At 39.6% G+C, this 16021-nt stretch overlaps 1 protein-coding gene across 3 annotated transcripts in view; it reads right to left on the bottom strand.

Moving 5' to 3' along the window:
* Positions 1 to 16021, bottom strand: part of CCDC149 (coiled-coil domain containing 149) — a 69832-nt gene that overhangs the window by 17528 nt on the left and 36283 nt on the right. For all 3 annotated transcript variants that reach the window (XM_075858771.1, XM_075858761.1, XM_075858781.1), the window contains exons 6-7: positions 14401 to 14573; positions 9651 to 9723 (exon numbers count right to left, since the gene is read on the bottom strand). In XM_075858771.1, the coding sequence (XP_075714886.1) occupies positions 9651 to 9723; positions 14401 to 14573 (246 nt within the window). The remainder of the gene's footprint in view (positions 1 to 9650; positions 9724 to 14400; positions 14574 to 16021) is intronic.

Below are 16021 nucleotides of genomic sequence, written 5' to 3' on the forward strand. Positions count from 1 at the left end.
ACTAAAGGGACAAAAAAAAAAAAACATAAAATAAATTGCAATAAAAAACAATGTTTCTATTAACTAAAAATCCTAAACAATAAGAACAGCATATACATATTTGTTGATTTTATATTATGATTATTCAAAAAGATATTGCGGTCTTGTATTTGTAATTTGAACTTTCTTTTTCAGGTGCTGTTGGGCGGGTGTGATTGTTCAGTGCCTATCTACTCTCTCAAAAACGTATTTAATATATTACACCCTATTTGACCCTTTCAGGAGCGAGCTCATTTTGGCCTTCAGGACCAGCCCCATTTTTTTAAATCTGACATATGTCAATTTATGTGGTAATAACTCTGGAATGATTTTGCCTATCCAAGCGATTCTGAGATTATTTTCTCTTGACATATTGTACTTTATGTAAGTGGAAAAATTTGGTCAATAAATTCATTGCTTATTTGTGAAATACACCAAAATGTAAAGAAAATGTGAAAAAATTATGATTTTTCTAATCTTAAATGTATCTGCTTGTAAAACAGATAGTAATACCACACAAAATAGTTGCTATTTCACATATTCCATAGGTCTGCTTTACATTTGCATAGTTTTTTGAACATTATTTAATTTTTTTAGGACGTTGCAAGGCTTAGAACTTTAGCAGCAATTTCTCACATTTTCAAGAAAATTTCAAAAGGCTATTTTTCAAGGACCAGTTCAGTTCTGAAGTGGCTTTGAGGGCCTTATGTACTAGATAGACCCCATAAATCACCCCATATTAAAAACTGCACCCCTCAAAGTATTCAAAACAGCATTCAGAAAGTTTCTTAACCCTTTAGGCGTTTCACAGGAATTAAAGCAAAGTAAAGGGGGAATTTAATTTTAATGCACAATATGTTGTGCCCAGTTTGTGCCACTGAAGACAAATACCTCATACAATGTTGAGCGGGTTCTCACGGCTATAAAATGTCATATATGTGGACGTAAGCTGGTGTTTTGGCACGCTGTAGGGCTCAGAAGGGAGGGAGCGCCATTTGGCTTTTGAAGCGCAGATTTTGCTTGGTAATAGTTCTGTTTGGGGTTTTGCTGGTATTTCAGTTTATAATGTGGGGGCATATGTAAGCTGGGCAGAGTACATCAGGGCATAATAAGAGGGTATAATCATGCGGTAAATAAATAATAATTCATAGATGTCTGGCCAATGTCGCACTGATAAATGGTGCCCGATCTTATCCGCTTTTGGACACTGCACAATTTCTGTCGCTATATTCTAAGAGCCAGAACTATTTTTTTTTTTTTCCACCGGAGCCGTGTGAGGGCTTATTTGTTGCGGAACAATCTGTAGTTTTCATTGGTACCATTTTAGGGTACATGTGATTTTTTTATTGCTTTTTATTAGATTTTTTTTGGCAAGCAAAGTAACCAAAAAAACTTAAAATTCTGACAATGTTTTCTGTCCTTTTTTTTACAGTATTCACCATGCGCTATAAATTACATTTTACTTTATTCTGCGGGTCGATAAGATTACGGCGATACCATATGTATATCGTTTTTTATGTTTTGTGGCGTTTGCGCAATAAAATCATTTTTCAATAAAATTATACCATATTCTGAGCCATAACTTTTTTATTTTTCATTCAAAAAAGCTGTGTAAGGGCTTGTTTTTTGCGAGACGGGTTGTAGGTTTTATTTGTACTATTTTGGGGTACATGCGACTTTTTGATCACTTTTTTTTTCTATATTTTGGGAGGGGTGATGACCAAAAAAATAGTGATTCTGACATTGTTCTTTAATTTATTTTTTTTGCGGTGTTCGCCGTGCGGGAGATATAATATTACAGTTTTATAGTTTCGGTCGTTACGAACGCGGTGATACCAAATATGTGTACTTCGTTTTAACATTTTCATTTTTTTCCTATAATAAAAGACTTATCATAGGAAAAAATGAATTTTTTGTTTCTGTAACTTATAACTTGTTTTTACACTTTTATTACTTTTTTTTTTTTTACTTTTTACTTGAAGGAATTCACTGCCTGTCTAAACGTTTAAAATAATTTTATTAACGAGATTCTAAAAAGTAGGGAACTAAATGCCAAGGATCTGGGTACAGGCGTTGGCAACTCAGATCATGAATGCACAATGGAGTGAAAGCGATATGTAAGGTCAGAGTGCACTAAATTGAAAGTGCCTGAGACAGCTGGTAGTGATTTACATATCGCTGCAAAGCTCCATAAAGGTGCTAGCAAATGTTGGTTGGTCTGAATGCCACCAATAGACAAGATTTCCAACGCGTTTCTGCACCCCATCTAATTTTCCCTTCCCAGGGAAGACACTTTATACATTCTCTTTCCTTGACCCTTTTTTCTTTATATGAACTTTTAATATTATCCATTGCCATGTGCGTCTTTTTGTGTGTTTGTACACTATTACTGACGGCTATTATGTGAATAGATTGCTCAGCCTGTGACTTCTCAAAATGTATTCCATTATTATATACACGAGAATATTATACCAGGTTTATACATTCTCCTAGTACATAGCTTTCTGTACACTTATACAACCTTAATTATTCTAAACATTTGTATATATAATTTCCTCTATATGTACCAGACACTTAGAGAATGTGTCGCTAGAATTTTTTTTTATTTTTTTAGTTAAACAATTATTATTTGAGTGATTACACATTGTTTTAATTTTTTTAATGTTTTCACAAGTCAGGAAATATTATAAATTAGATTCTAATTTATAACATTTCCATGTGCTGGGCACTAGAGGGAGCACTTCCCAAAAGCGTGGTCAATGTGGTAAAGCAACCTCATTGCTTTATGCTGCAAATTTGGGGTAGACACACACTGCAGTGTCCTCACACAATCCCCCCTCCCTTATTCTGGCTAGTGCCAGGACAAGGAGGGGGTTTGAATCGTCAAACCTCCTACACTGTGTGCCGCCATTTTCTGAGCGACTGCACAGTGTAGGAGGATTAGATACAGTGCTCAGCAGACAGTATAACACAAACATACACGAACGTAAAACACACATCACATACACGAACATAACTTACCTGCTCCTGCCGCCGCTGTCGCCTCCGCTCCTATTCCATGCGCCGTTCCCACACAGACGGCGTACGCTGTATGTAGTGAATGGAATGGCTCCCGTTCGCATTCTCTATGGGGTTTTATGTGCCGTATTCCATCTCTGTATGTGTCGTTAATCGACACATACAGAGATGAAAAAAAAATGCCAGACTCCATAGAGAAGTAAACGTAAGAAAAAAGTAAAAAGTAGAACACAAGAACACAAATAAATAACATTTATTTTAATATCATACTAAAAGCAATTGGATAAAAAAATAAAAATATTTCAAGACCCCTTCCCTTTAAGATTAATCTGGATCCCAAAGGGTTACTTTCCCGCATGCACCGTCAATCGCTACAGGTGCTTTATAGCACTATACCGCCCCAATCACGGAGCCAGAGTATAAACCCAAGAGACCCACACTACAAATGAATACTAGCCACGATTAAGGACACTGGTAGTGTTTGAAACGCGTAGGCTTTGTCATTTACCATTTGTAACCACCTCGTTACTGCGTCTCTTCAAATTTTATCTGTTTTTCTTTGATAATAAAAGTGAGAACATTGATTCCTTTTTAAACCACTATTCAGCGCTGGATCAAATTTTTCCTTTCTTCGTATAAATTGCCTGGCTATAACGAAATGCCGGTCAGCACATATTATGCTGTTTGTTTGGTTTTCCGGCGTGCACTGGACACTGATAACTGGTCTAGCGCGCGCCCTACGGCCTTATACGGCTATAGCCCCACCTACCAAAGTCGCGTCATCGAGAGCTGAACCAATCTGTGAGTAAGACGCCATGACTGACGCCCATCGAGTAAGACGGCCCCTTGGTGACGACGCGACCAATCGGATGGATGCAAGAAGCATCAATGATCTCCAGGCGAGCTCCAGGCAGCCGTGCATACAACGCTGATTAACACTGCAGCGAATACAGTGAGTAAGGAGATCAAATTTAATGTGAGTGAGTGCTTTAATAACAATGAAGTCCGTAGGGCTTGATGATACTAGGGAGACATGTCCCTGAAGATTAGAGACACGGATAGGATAATAATAATATTATTCGACCTGTTCTTGCTGGAATAAAACTGCAACAATTAGAGTAGACCAAAATAGTGTAAGGTTAAATAGAGCTTATAATGGGATTGTAATTTTAAATTCTTGATTAATAAACGATTCAACATATTCAAATATTAACCCCTTAATGACCAGCCTATTTTAGAGCTTAATGACCAAGCCATTTTTTACGTTTTTCCATCGTCGCATTCCAAGAGGTATAACCTTTTTATTTTTGCGTCGACGTAGCCGTATAAGGTCTTGTTTTTTGCGGGACAAGTTGTACTTTTTAATAGCACCATTTTGGGGGACATATTATTTATTGATTAACTTTTATTAACTTTTTTTGGTGGGGGAATAGAAAAAAACCTGAAATTTCGCCACTCTTTTTCGAGTCTTAAATCAACGGCGTTTACCGTGTGATATAAATAACACAATAACTTTATTCAGCGGGTTGTTGCGATTGCAACGATACCAAATTTGTATAGTTTTTGTATGTTTTACTACTTTTACACAGTAAAAACGCCTTTTTTTTTCAAAATTATGTGTTTTTGTGTCTCCATATTTGAAGAGCCGTAACGTTTTTATTTTTTCGCCGATGCGGTCGTATGAGGGCTTTTTTTTTGCGGGAAGACTTGTAGTTTTTATTGGTACCATTTTTGAGTAGATGCGACTTTTTGATCTCTTTTTATCACATTTTTTTAAAGTCAGGATTCACAGAAAACAGCAATTTTTCCATAGTTTTTTATTAATTTTTTTACGGCGTTCACCGTGCGGGTTAAATAATGTAATAGATTTATAGTCGGGGTCGTTACGGACGCGGCGATACCAAATATGTGTAACTTTTTTACTTTATTTTGGTGTTTTAATAGTAATGCATTATGTATGGGGAAAAGCTGGGGTTTTCATTTTTTTCACATTTTTTTTTTAAATTAACTTTATTAAACTTTTTTTTCACTTTTTTACTAGTCCCACTAGGGGACTATAATATGCGATTCTCCGATCGCTATTATAATACACTGCAATACTTTTGTATTGCAGTGTATTACTGCCTGCCTGTTTAAAAGGGACAGGCATCTGCTAGGTCATGCCTCCGGCATGATCCAGCAGGCATTCACTCCAGGCAGACCTGGGGGCCTTTATTAGGCCCCCGGCTGCCATTAGAGACACAGACACTCGGCGATCGTATCGCCGGGTGTCGGTGGGAGAGAGAGGGAGCTCCCTCCCTCTCCCAAAACCACTCAGATGCGGTGCACGCTATTGCGCACCGCATCTGAAGGGTTAAACAGGTGAGATCGATACTAATATCGATCTCACCCGGCAGAGCAGGGACACTCCCAGCCCTCAGCTGCCACTAGCAGCTGAGAGCAGGGAGATTTGACGCTCCCTGCTCTGTTTACTTTATCCTGATGCAGTGCCGTAAAAAGGCATATGCATCAGAATAAAGCCCGTTAGTGGCCGCCGTTAAAAGGCGTATTGGCGGTCACTAATGGGTTAAAGGAAGGTAAGGTAGGATATTTGTTCGTTAAGTCCCAGTGGTTTGATGGTTTGCATCCTGAAAATCCACTGGGCCTCCTTCTGCAAAATCCGCCCATCCCAATCCCCCCTTCTCACTGGTGGTTTAACATGTTCCATCCCCTGAAATTTAAGGACCAATGGGTCCCCGGAGTGGCACTCCCATACATGCCTGGAGACAGTTGTATCCTGTTTTCTAGTAATGTCACATATATGATCCATTCTACGTCTAAACTCTCTCGTAGTTTTTCCAACATATTCTGTCTCACAGATACAAGTAATCAGATACACCACCTCCTTGGTAATAAAGTTGATGAAAGATCTATTATGGAAGACATCTCCGGATGTATTGCTCTTAAACGTTTTACTTTTCCAAATGGACCTGCATGCTTTACATCTGCCACATTGATATGATCCCTTAAGGTTGGATGACAACCAAGTTGCAGTGCTCCCAACCTCCAGATGACTGTGTACCAGTCTGTCTTTTTTATTTCGGCCTATCTCCAACCAGATTGCCTACATCCGGGTCTGCTTTGAGGATGTCCCAATAGGAGGTCAGGATTTTCCTAACTTCATGGTGTGCAGCATCATAAGTCCCTATCACTCTGATGGTATCATCCTTCTCTGGATGTATTTTGGGATTAAGGAGAGATTCTCTATCTGCCACTAGGGCATGTTGGTATGCTGATTTTAAGAAACCACTAAGGTATCCCCTCCGCTCAAACCTCTCTGTCAAACCTCTGGCTGACATCTTAAAGTCAAGCAATGTAGTGCAGTTTCGTCTTGCTCTGGTGTATTGGCCCTTCGGTATACCAATTTTCAAGGGTTTAGGGTGCCAACTATCCCAACTTAGTAAACGGTTTATTGCGGTACTTTTTCTAAACATTTCTGTCTGAATGTAGCCCAAGTCGGTTTTCTTTATTCTAATGTCAAGGAATGTTATGACCCTTTACTTGATTTAAGAAGTAAAATAGAGACCCAGATCATTGATATTCAAGATAGATACAAATTCCTTGAATTCACTAGATGTACCCGACCACAAAATGAACACGTCATCAATGAATCTTAGCCGCATCAAAATGGATGAGGTATATTTCTCCATTTTCTCACAGAACACAAATTCTTTTTCCCACCCACCCAGGAAAAGGTTGGTATAGGTAGGGGCACATGGGCTCCCCATAGCCACCCCACTGAGCTGGTGAAAGAACTTGTGATCAAAGACAAAAAAATTATGTTCCAACACAAATCAAAGTAGTGTTAGTACAAATTGGTTATGTGCATGAAAGTGAGTCCTCTACTCCTGAGAAAGTACTCCACAGCTCCACACCCAAGGGAATGGGGAATGGAGCTGTAGAGAGCCTCCACATCAAGACTAGCTAGGAGAACATTGGGGTCAACTCGAATACCCTCCAACTTCCTCAGCCCCTCCATCGTATCTCTCACGATGGAAGTGCCGTGACAAAAGGTCTAAGGATCCAAGTACAAATTGAAGGAGGAGGATAACTCCGTGTCGCTCTCCTGATACCAATTGTGCTTGGATCCTTAGACCTTTTGTCACGGCACTTCCATCGTGAGAGATACGATGGAGGTGCTGAGGAAGTTGGTGGGTATTCGAGTTGACCCCAATGTCCGTAACGACCCCGACTATAAATCTATTACATTATTTAACCCGCACGGTGAACGCCGTAAAAAATGTAATAAAAAACTATGGAAAAATTGCTGTTTTCTGTGAATCCTGACTTAAAGAAAATGTGATAAAAAGAGATCAAAAAGTCGCATCTACTCAAAAATGGTACCACTAAAAACTAAAAGTCTTCCCGCAAAAAAAAGCCCTCATACGACCGCATCGGCGAAAAAATAAAAACGTTACGGCTCTTCAAATATGGAGACACAAAAACACATAATTTTGAAAAAAAAGGCGTTTTTACTGTGTAAAAGTAGTAAAACATACAAAAACTATACAAATTTGGTATCGTTGCAATCGCAACAACCCGCTGAATAAAGTTATTGTGTTATTTATATCACACGGTAAACGCCATTGATTTAAGACGCAAAAAAGAGTGGCGAAATTTCAGGTTTTTTTCTATTCCCCCACCAAAAAAAGTTAATAAAAGTTAATCAATAAATAATATGTCCCCCAAAATGGTGCTATTAAAAAGTACAACTTGTCCCGCAAAAAACAAGACCTTATACGGCTACGTCGACGCAAAAATAAAAAGGTTATAGCTCTTGGAATGCGACGATGGAAAAACGTAAAAAATGGCTTGGTCATTAAGCTCTAAAATAGGCTGGTCATTAAGGGGTTAATATTTGAATATGTTGAATCGTTTATTAATCAAGAATTTTAAATTACAATCCCATTATAAGCTCTATTTGACCTTACACTATTTTAGTCTACTCTAATTGTTGCAGTTTTATTCCAGCAAGAACGGGTCGAATAATATTATGATTATCCTATCCGTGTCTCTAATCCTCAGGGACATGTCTCCCTAGTATTATCAAGCCCTACGGACTTCAATGTTATGCAAGCACCCACTCACATTAAATTTGATCTCCTTACTCACTGTATTCGATGCAGTGTTAATCAGCGTTGTATGCACGGCTGCCTGGAGCTCCCCTGGAGATCATTGAAGCTTCTTGCATCCATCCGATTGGTCGCGTCGTCACCAAGGGGCCGTCTTACTCGATGGGCGTCAGTCATGACGTCTTACTCACCGATTGGTTCAGCTCTCGATGGCGCGACTTTGGTAGGTGGGGCTTTAGCCGTATAAGGCTCTAGGGTTTCCCCGGCGCGCGCTAGACGAGTTATCAGTGTCCATTGCACGCCGGAAAACCAAACAAACAGCATAATATGTGCTGACCGGCATTTCGTTATAGCCAGGCAATTTATACACCTGAGGACGCTTAGGGGTGCAGAAACGCGTTGGGAAACTGGTCTATTGGTGCCATTCAGACCAACCAACATTTGCTAGCACCTTTATGGAGCTTTGCAGCGATATGTAAATCACTACCAGCTGTCTCAGGCACTTTCAATTTAGTGCACTCTAACCTTACATATCGCTTTCACTCCATTGTGCATTCATGATCTGTGTTGCCAATGCCTGTACCCAGAGCCTTGGCATTTAGTGCCCTACTTTTTAGAATCTTGTTAATAAAATTATTTTAAACGTTTAGACAGGCAGTGAATTTCTATAACCTAATTTAAACGTATTCCTCAACACTGATATTTTTTGGAATTTTACTCGAAGACCTGCAGCTCTGATCGCTGCTATTATACATTACACTACCTAGGTAGTGTAACGTATTATAAACTGTCGGTGTGACGCTGAAAGTCAACACTGACAGGAAGTCTATTAGGACCGGCCTCCGGCTGGTACTCATAAGCTTCCGTGCATGGCAGACCCGGAGGCAGTTGTATGGCCTCCGGTTTTGCCATGCATCCGACTGCAGCACCCGCAATCGGTCCCCGGGAAAGTTTGTTGTAGCAACAAACTTTCTAATTCGTTGCTACAACAAACTTTCTCTGCGATCACAAGATCGGGACCTGAACCAATCAGGTCCCGATCATCTCTCCGGGACTAGAGACGGGATAACAGCGCGATCTGGGTGTCAGCGCTACTCTGATGCACCCGGATCGCGCTTTTAACACCCACCGTGAATTCACGTTGGCGCTGCACAGAGCCCAGCAAGCGCCGACGTGAATTTACTGTGGGCGGTTGGGAAGCAGTTAAAAGGTGGAAGGAGCACGTCAAATTTTTTTTACAAAAAACAAAAAAGTGTTATAAAAAGTCCCTTTACATTACAGAAAATTGAAATGATATCACTCAAGTCGTTTTCATGAGAAACCTGTTGAGCCCGAGCCTTTGGGCTTATCCTTTATTACCATCCAAAATTCTGAACAAGTAATTTTGTGACACAAAAATAATAAATCAAGTGCATGAAACCCAAACAATTGTTTTCAATTTGAGCGAAGCTCTGAGGGACACATTTCATTTTTCAATGCATTTTCAAAAAGTGGTTTCTTTACCCTGTATTTGACAATGTTGCTTTTCTGCAGATTAACTTCTTCTTGCAATTGTTTCAATCTCTCTTGTAAATACCTGGAGAAAAATAAGATTGAATCTCATTGTAAAGGTCTAAGGCAAAGGAGTGGGGAGCAAACGCACAAGAATGATAGAACAATAATAGCATTCACTGAAGGCGAGAGACGGAGAATCAACCGGGAGGCCTCTGTAGATTTTAGATAATGAACAGGATAGAATTCAGCAACAACCTATGTTCATCATGACTGTCCTTATGTAGCCCTTACCGCCAGACATCCACAATGCTTGTTTACTAGAGAAGAAGTGGTTACGTCAGCTGCATTCGCACAGCAGGGTCGGATCACATCATGTGACATCAAGAAAAGCTTTCCCAATTTTATTTTTGTGAAAGGCATTTCTGATAACACATAATAAGATACGATCCCATTTCTTACACTTCCAGACATTAAAGAGACTGTCCCCACATTATAAGTGGCCTATCTCCTATATAAGAAGATCGGCGCTGTAATGCAGGTGACAGTAATGCTTTTTATTTCGAAAAACGATCTATTTTAAACCACTTTATGAGCGATTTTTAGCTTTATGCTAATGAGTTTCTAAATGCCCCAGTGGGTGTGTTTTACTTTAGACCAAGTGGGCATTGTACAGAGTGTATGACGCTGACCAATCAGCATCATACACTTCTCTCCATTCATTTACACTGCACTAGCGATATAGTTATATCGTTATGTTCAGCTACATACACACACTATAATATTACTGTAGTGTCCTGATAATGAATATACATCACTACCAGCCTGGACGTGATGTTTATTCAGAATCCTGACACTTCTGAATCTTTTCTGTGAGATTCCAGCAAGGCAAGCGTAATCTCGCGAGATTACGATGTAACCTGTCATTTCAAACGAGATTACGCTTGCCTTGCTGGAATCTCACAGAAAAGATTCAGAAGTGTCAGGATTCTAAATAAACATCACGTCCAGGCTGGTAGTGATGTATATTCATTATCAGGACACTACAGTAATGTTAGTGTTTGTGTATGTGGCTGCACATAGCGATATAACTATATCGCTAGTGCAGTGTAAATGAATGGAGAGAAGTGCATGACGCTGATTGGTCAGCGTCATAAACTCCTCTGTACAACGCCCACTTAGTCTAACGTAATAACACTCCCACTTGGGCATTAAGAAACTCATTAGCATAAAGCTAAAAATTGCTCATAAAGTGGTTTAAAATAGATCGTTTTTCGAAATAAAAAGCATTACTGTCACCTACATTACAGCATCAATCACATTATGTAGGAGATAGGACACTTATAATGTGGTGACAGAGCCTCTTTAATGTATTCAGCAGACGGGTACCTACTCCCCCTGTTATAACTGGGGTAAGCGGCATCTGCTCACCCATCCTGCTACAGGGGAAATGTAGTATTACATGGGGGGCATTCAAATGAACTGGCTCAGTAATAGGAAGAGGGTGGTTATTAATTGTACATACTCAGATTAGGTCACAGTTACCACCAGGGTCAGTATTGGACCTTGGATTATTAATAACCCTGTAGAGGGCTTGCACAGTAAAATTTCAATATTTGCAGATGATACTAAGATGACACCAAGCTCTGTCAAGTGATCACCACAAAGAAAGATACTAGAATATTGCAGAGGGATTTGGGAAAGATTAAAACTTGGGCGAAGAAGTGGAAAATTAAGTTTACTTTGAGTAAATGTAAGGTTATGCCCTTGGTCAGGAAAACGCATTTTATAATGGTGTATGAAATAGTAAAACACTGGGTAAAACTTCCACTAAAAGGGCATACTAGTAGCCAGTTAACTTCAGCAACCAGTGTCAGGCAGCTGCTGCCAAGGAAAATAAAATCATGGGATGAATCAAAAGAAGCATAGATGCACATGACAAGAATATCGTTTTGCTTCTGTACAAGTCACTACTCAGAGCACACATGGAATATTGGCCACCTGTTTATAAGAAGGATATAGCTGAACTATAGTGGGTGCAGAAGAGGGGGCGACCAAAGTAATTAAAGGAATGGGTGGAACCAAGAAAGACTATGAAACCTGGCGGTATTCAGTTTGTAGAAAAGACAGCTTAGGCTTTTTAAAATGTCTGGAGTAGCTTAAATATTGCCTATGTTTGTTTTAGTAAATACTTATATTGCCCATGTATGGAATATATTTTCTTCAAACTCTGCATTGTGCCACTCCTCTGTTATTCCTCCTAGAAATGTATAAATCAATTGACAAATGGGTGTTACCCTCTCCCTTGTCAAAGGAGAGTGTCCCTACACAGGCTGACTCTGCCAGCACTGATTGGACATGGTCAGCCTGTGTAGGGACACACACCTAACTGTAAACACCCAGTTGTCAATTTATTCCTAAATTATTTAGGAGGAATAACAGAGGAATGTCATAATATACAGTTATAAGAAAAGATGCTCCAGAATTGTTATTCCATGGGGAATATACTTATTTGCTAAAACAGACATGTCAGGAGAGGTGACAGGTCGTTTAAGAACATGTCCAAGAAACATTAACCCTCTTGATGAAAACTTTACCTCAGCTCAATTTAATTCTCATACGAATTACTAGCCCTCCTGATGTAATGAGTATATAAGAATAGTCAACATATTGTGAAGTTCTACTTCTGCTTTCTGAAGACCAACATTTGTTTCTGAAGTTTCTTTCTCATTAACTAAATGTTCTTTAGTTGGTGCCGTTTAGGGACTTTATTGAAGGGAGTCCCTGAAGGTTAATTTAATACCATTAAATCAACTCGCCAGTGTTTCAAGCTCCCAACTGTTCCAGTGCATTCCAAAAGAACATAAAGTTATAATGATTTTAATGTAAGAGATAAAAATAAAAAAGTTTCCCGTCATTATTTAGAACCTTCTGTTGAATTCTAGCAGTGGATAAAACGGAAAAAAAACAAAAACCCAGAAACAACTGCAATTGAAAATCGTGCTTTTAAAGGAGCAGGCTCATGAATACAACCATTTTTTAAACAGAAGCTGACCCAGCAACCAGCTGATCGCCGCAGGTCTGGCTTCTCTAACTCCCAGCGATCAACTTCCGGGTAAGTCGCGTCCGCTGCAGGAGAAATAAACCAACATGGCGTCCATTTAAATAAACGGCTGGCCGTGTAAAGATAGACAGAGCTAGGTCCACATTTAGGGAGTGGCTCTTGATTCCGGCTCATATGCCTTAGAGAGATTATATGGCATAATTTAAAGGGGTTACATGTTTCAATTCTGCTCCATCTTCCCGCTGCGCAAAAGCAACATCCTATAGAAAAAAAAGTAAGGGTGGCATGAGGTGTCATCATGTCTATGCTTTCACGTGACAAACATGTGACCAATCAACCACTGGTTTCTGTGCTGTACACGCATCTGCACATGCTTATGACAGCATGGACTTGATGTTATTAGAACAACACGTAACTACACCCTTCTAGTTTGATATGGTCCGACTTCTGGACATGGGGAACAGGGTACAATAGTGGCAAGGCACATATGGGAAGTAACCTTTTCTGGAAAATTCCTTTAATTGCAGCCTTTAAATCTTCCCTAGCTGAAGATTGCTTTAACATGTTTCAATTATTTCAATAAGAATAATAATTTCAGAAAGAAGGACACATAAGTGGAGGTTTGGCTGCTGGGACCCCAACCAACCTCCTTAACAAGCTGATGCCCAGTGGCCTTCCCTCCACAGAACTTATGGAAACCAGTATTTCTCATACTGCAAACACACAACCAAAATCTGTATCCCGCATCATAGCAACTCAATGATACATTATGTCTGACCCACAATTGTGGTCATGATGTCTATCTGCAGGGTGATGCTCCAAGTTTAAATATAATCATCGGTCACATAGAAAATATAGTTTTCTAAAAAGTGACGATTACAAGCAAATTCAATAACGTGATTGCCATAAACTAGAAGACTGACCCATGATTAGACTTGTGATCATAATCAGTGGTGCAAAGTTCCAAACTTCAGCGTAAACATGGGTAACCATATAGTATAATGGATTTATAAAGTTATAAATGATTATCGAGCGGGTACAAATGATTGAAAAGGAATTATTTTTTTTTGCAACGTGCTTATGCAACTATACCCTACCAGTGCAGATTATGTCTTATAAACAAGCGAATCATCATACTAAGTTCTAACACTTAGTATGTGTGTGTGTTATGACTTTACGTTAGCTAAGATATGCCATCACTAACTGATCGGCGGGGATTAGACTGACGGGACCCCCGTGAGCCGCAGAGTGAAGATGTTCCCTCCATGGTGCTGGTCCCGGCCACCCGCTGTGTAAGGAGCTACATTCACTTCACAGGTCGCACCCCCACCACTCATAACGTTAAGCTATATCCTAGTGATAAAACTATTAGATGAGTATACTACTTTAATTTATAAAAAAAAAAAAAAAGAATCAGACACTTACAGTAATTTAGAAATAGATAATGATGTGAATCCAAAATGGGAAGAAAACAAAACAGAAAAGTAATGTATGGCTTAACAGCCCATTGCCTGCGACAACACTAACTCCCACTAAACATATGTTGAAATTAATTGAGCATATGGTCAACCATATGATTGGAGTCTTGCGTTTTTATCTTTTTTTGTCGCTGTCGTAGCACTGTGATAGACACGTCTGCCTGTAGCTCGGTCACTTGCTTTTACAGTTCTAGAAGTCCATGACGTCTGGAGGACCTACCTGTTCTCCATGCACAGAGCATCAATGTCAATGATCCTCTTCTCGTGACCACCTAGGACATGGTTAAGTTCCTGGTTCAACCTCTCAGATTTATCTTGGAAGGATGATCGCTCCTGCTTCACGTCCTCAAGTTCATCCAGTCCTGCTCTGAGGTCATGCTCCAAACTTTCAATCTGTAAAGAAATTATTAGCATATTATTGATAGTCAATATTGCCATAAGGATCAGAGATTGTAAGCTCTTGCGAACAGGGACCTCACTCCTCTAGGTTGATTTGTTACTCTAACTCTATCTGGTGCTATATTATTATTTTTATGGTACAAAACCGGTCCTAAAATTTAGCTAAAAACACGTCAATTGCTGTTACTGCACATATAGTCTCCTCAGATATACCAATTGCTGCAAGACAGTCTTAGTTGTCAGATTTTGAAAGGGATTGAGCCGTCTGAGAGCAGGACATGACCTTCAGTGTGAAATTACTTTTTGATCTCAACATACCTAGATAGGAGAGAAGAAACCTCTCACTTAGAAAATATAGTCGTTTTGTCATAGTTATGTTCTACTCAATTTAATAATGGGAACTACCTCAATGAACTGTGAAATTAAACGGATTGGCTGATATTATAAAAAAAAATAAAGTATTTTATTCCAGAAACAGCGCCACCCTTGCCCATAGGCTGTGCCACGTATTGCAGCCCATTCACATTCAAGTGAACAAGACTTAATAAACAACTTAAAGATGCTCTGTATTCAACAAAGACAGGTTGATGAAACCAACCTCCATTTTAATAAACTGATGTTCCTCCATACAGCATCATGGATGTTCAAAAATATTTTATTTATCTACAGGGGAAATAGCGGTGTGCATTTAGCTTAAAGGGATTTTCCCATCAGGGACATTTATGACATATCCACAGGATAAGTCATGCATGTCAGATAGATGCGGGTCCCACCTCTGGGGCCCGCACTTATCTCTAGAACGAGGCCCCCTAAACCATGTTCTACTGCTGTGTGTTCCAGGTGAGGTGTGGGATACCCGATCATGAGGAAGAAAACAGTGTAGTTCGCTGAGCTACGCTGTTTCTGTAAGTCCCATAGAACTGAATGGTAGTTACGAAAACAGCGTGGCTCGCATGCTACGCTGTTTCCGTAGCTGCCATTCCCTACTATAGGAGTTACAAAAACAACATAGCCAGAGGTGGGACCCGCATCTATATGACATTTATGACATACCCTGTGGATATGCAATAAATGTCCCTGATGGGAAAACCCCTTGAAACATTTTTTAATTTATGAACCATGGGTGGGTTATTAAGCAGAGAAAATGAAGCATTGAACATTGCCAATCGAAATCATTGAGTTGTCTGTACAATACAAGACAGGTCCTCCAGAGCAAGAGACGCTTTTTCTAACTCCACTATGACCAAGAGATGAGAATTCTGAACATCGGACCCCCTCTATTAACTCTATGAAAATGGGTTTTCAAAACTGGACAACTTATTTTAAAGAAGTGATCTGCTTTAGAAGACCAATTTTTAAATAGCCTATTAGTGAATTTCCAGACCCCCATCTATTAGCCAAAGCAGCTACAAACGGCGTCTCTCGCTCAGGAGGACCAGGCA

Source organism: Rhinoderma darwinii, chromosome 1, assembly GCF_050947455.1.
Source record: "Rhinoderma darwinii isolate aRhiDar2 chromosome 1, aRhiDar2.hap1, whole genome shotgun sequence".
Lineage (NCBI taxonomy): Eukaryota > Metazoa > Chordata > Amphibia > Anura > Rhinodermatidae > Rhinoderma > Rhinoderma darwinii.